General features: G+C 43.2%; 1 protein-coding gene across 1 annotated transcript in view; it reads left to right on the top strand.

The window, feature by feature from the left end:
* Positions 1-1,765, top strand: part of LOC101858249 — a gene marked incomplete at its 3' end in the record, with an annotated part of 36,644 nt that overhangs the window by 20,555 nt on the left and 14,324 nt on the right. Inside the window, 1 exon segment of the mRNA XM_035968267.1 lies at positions 1,555-1,694. Within this exon segment, the coding sequence (XP_035824160.1) occupies positions 1,555-1,694 (140 nt within the window).

Genomic DNA, 1,765 nt, shown 5'->3' with positions numbered 1-1,765 from the left:
CCCCCACCAAAAAAACAAAAGAAAAAACCCCCAAACGAACACAAACAATACGCAATGTAGTTGTGTTTACCCCTGCATCGACACCAGTAATAATATTATTAAAATTTACGAGGAAGGCTTTGACCCTGCCTGTGAAGGAAATCCAGGCTGATACACATGCATACAGCATCCTAGCAGAGAGATCGAGCTAATTGATAAACATTATTCCCACACGGGAATCAAATTAGGGTCTTTTGCGTGCGGCGGTGAAGTGCTTTACTGCTGCACCACACAAAGACGCACGCGTCCATTATTCAAATGGTGATGATAAGATAGATGGTTGTGACGGGAGGTGGGTAGGGAACTAGATCTAGTACTCAAATTATTAGGCCTACAGTTAAATTATGATCACGTTTTTGCTTCATCATAACTATTGCATGAGACTAAGCATTGTGTTTTTATCACTATGTTAGTAGTGCCTATATAGAGTTCTGCATTTTTGCGAATGTGTAAACTTTAGTAGGGGGCTCTCGTGGCCTAGAGTTAAAGTGTTGGCCTCTCATTCAAAGGTCCAGGGTTCGAATCCGGGTAGCGACCGAAAAATTTTCTTTTCTAAGATTGTCTCCTTTCACCTCCTTTCCTGTTCTCTAGCAATGTTCTGGCGTCTGCTTTCGTTTCCTCTTTTTGCCCCTACCCTTTCACTTACTTTGCCTCCTCCTCTGGGCTCCTGACTCTTTCTGCAGCCTTTCTACCGACTCCATGGCTCCTTCTTACTACTGTCTTTCAGCCACACCCCTGATCTTCTGGTAGGAAAGATCTACACCTAGCCTTCTCGGACAAGGGCGAAAAATATCGAAGGTCTCGTGTGCAAGTTGCGCTCGTTAAAGATCTCTTGGTGGTCCAAAATCGATAAGAGCAGGCTTCGGCCGCCACCCGGGCAAAATTCAAACTTTCCTACCAACTGAAAAAGTTTAATATGTCCCGCGCGCTCATATGATCTTATGCAGTTGCGAGCGCCGTAAAACACTTACCCCCCAAAAAAACAAAACAAAACAACAACAAAAAACCAAAACCAAAAAAACTTTAGTATCACCATATAGGCCTACAAGAACAGGCTTTAACGAGTAAAAACAAGCAGTCTTGCAATGTATACCAAGTGCCCATTGAGGTCATAGTTAAGTGGAGCAAATGATGTTTGTGGAAAAACATGACTTTAGAGGAGGGAGTTATTTGGGGGACAGTCAATATCCAAGACTGTTCACTCATACATGATCCCCGGTTCTCCACTGAGTGCACCATTTGACTTGATTTCGAATCAAGTGAAGGGCAAGGAGAGAAAGGTTGAACGCGCACTCAGTTTATAGCGAAACTGGTATTTTGCCCTTTTTTTTCTCGCACATGGGATGCACAGTCCCAGTGAAAATTTCATAAAGAGCAAAGAGTGGCAGACATGACAGTCCCCAATCTACGATAAATGTTAACTAAAGTCTATTGAAATTTAAATGTTTAAAAAATGTATAGGCTACATAGCAACCGTGACAAACAACCAAACTATTTTAAAACTTTTTTTATTTCAGGTGAAAATGGAGCGGGCCTGGAGCGTGTGTCGCGATACTCGGGGTCAAAGGTCACTCTGGAATCTTCTATGGACTCAGATGAAGACCACAGTTTCTTTGTCATAGCTGGGGACGTGAGACAGATCTCTTTGGCTAAGGTGAGAAAAGCACGAACGCACGAACGCACGTACACACACACACACACTTGTACGCACGCACACACACACACA

Source organism: Aplysia californica, unplaced genomic scaffold, assembly GCF_000002075.1.
Source record: "Aplysia californica isolate F4 #8 unplaced genomic scaffold, AplCal3.0 scaffold00048, whole genome shotgun sequence".
NCBI classification, from domain to species: domain Eukaryota; kingdom Metazoa; phylum Mollusca; class Gastropoda; order Aplysiida; family Aplysiidae; genus Aplysia; species Aplysia californica.
Note: the sequence above shows the minus strand (reverse complement) of the source record. Positions and strands in the feature narration are given on the sequence as shown.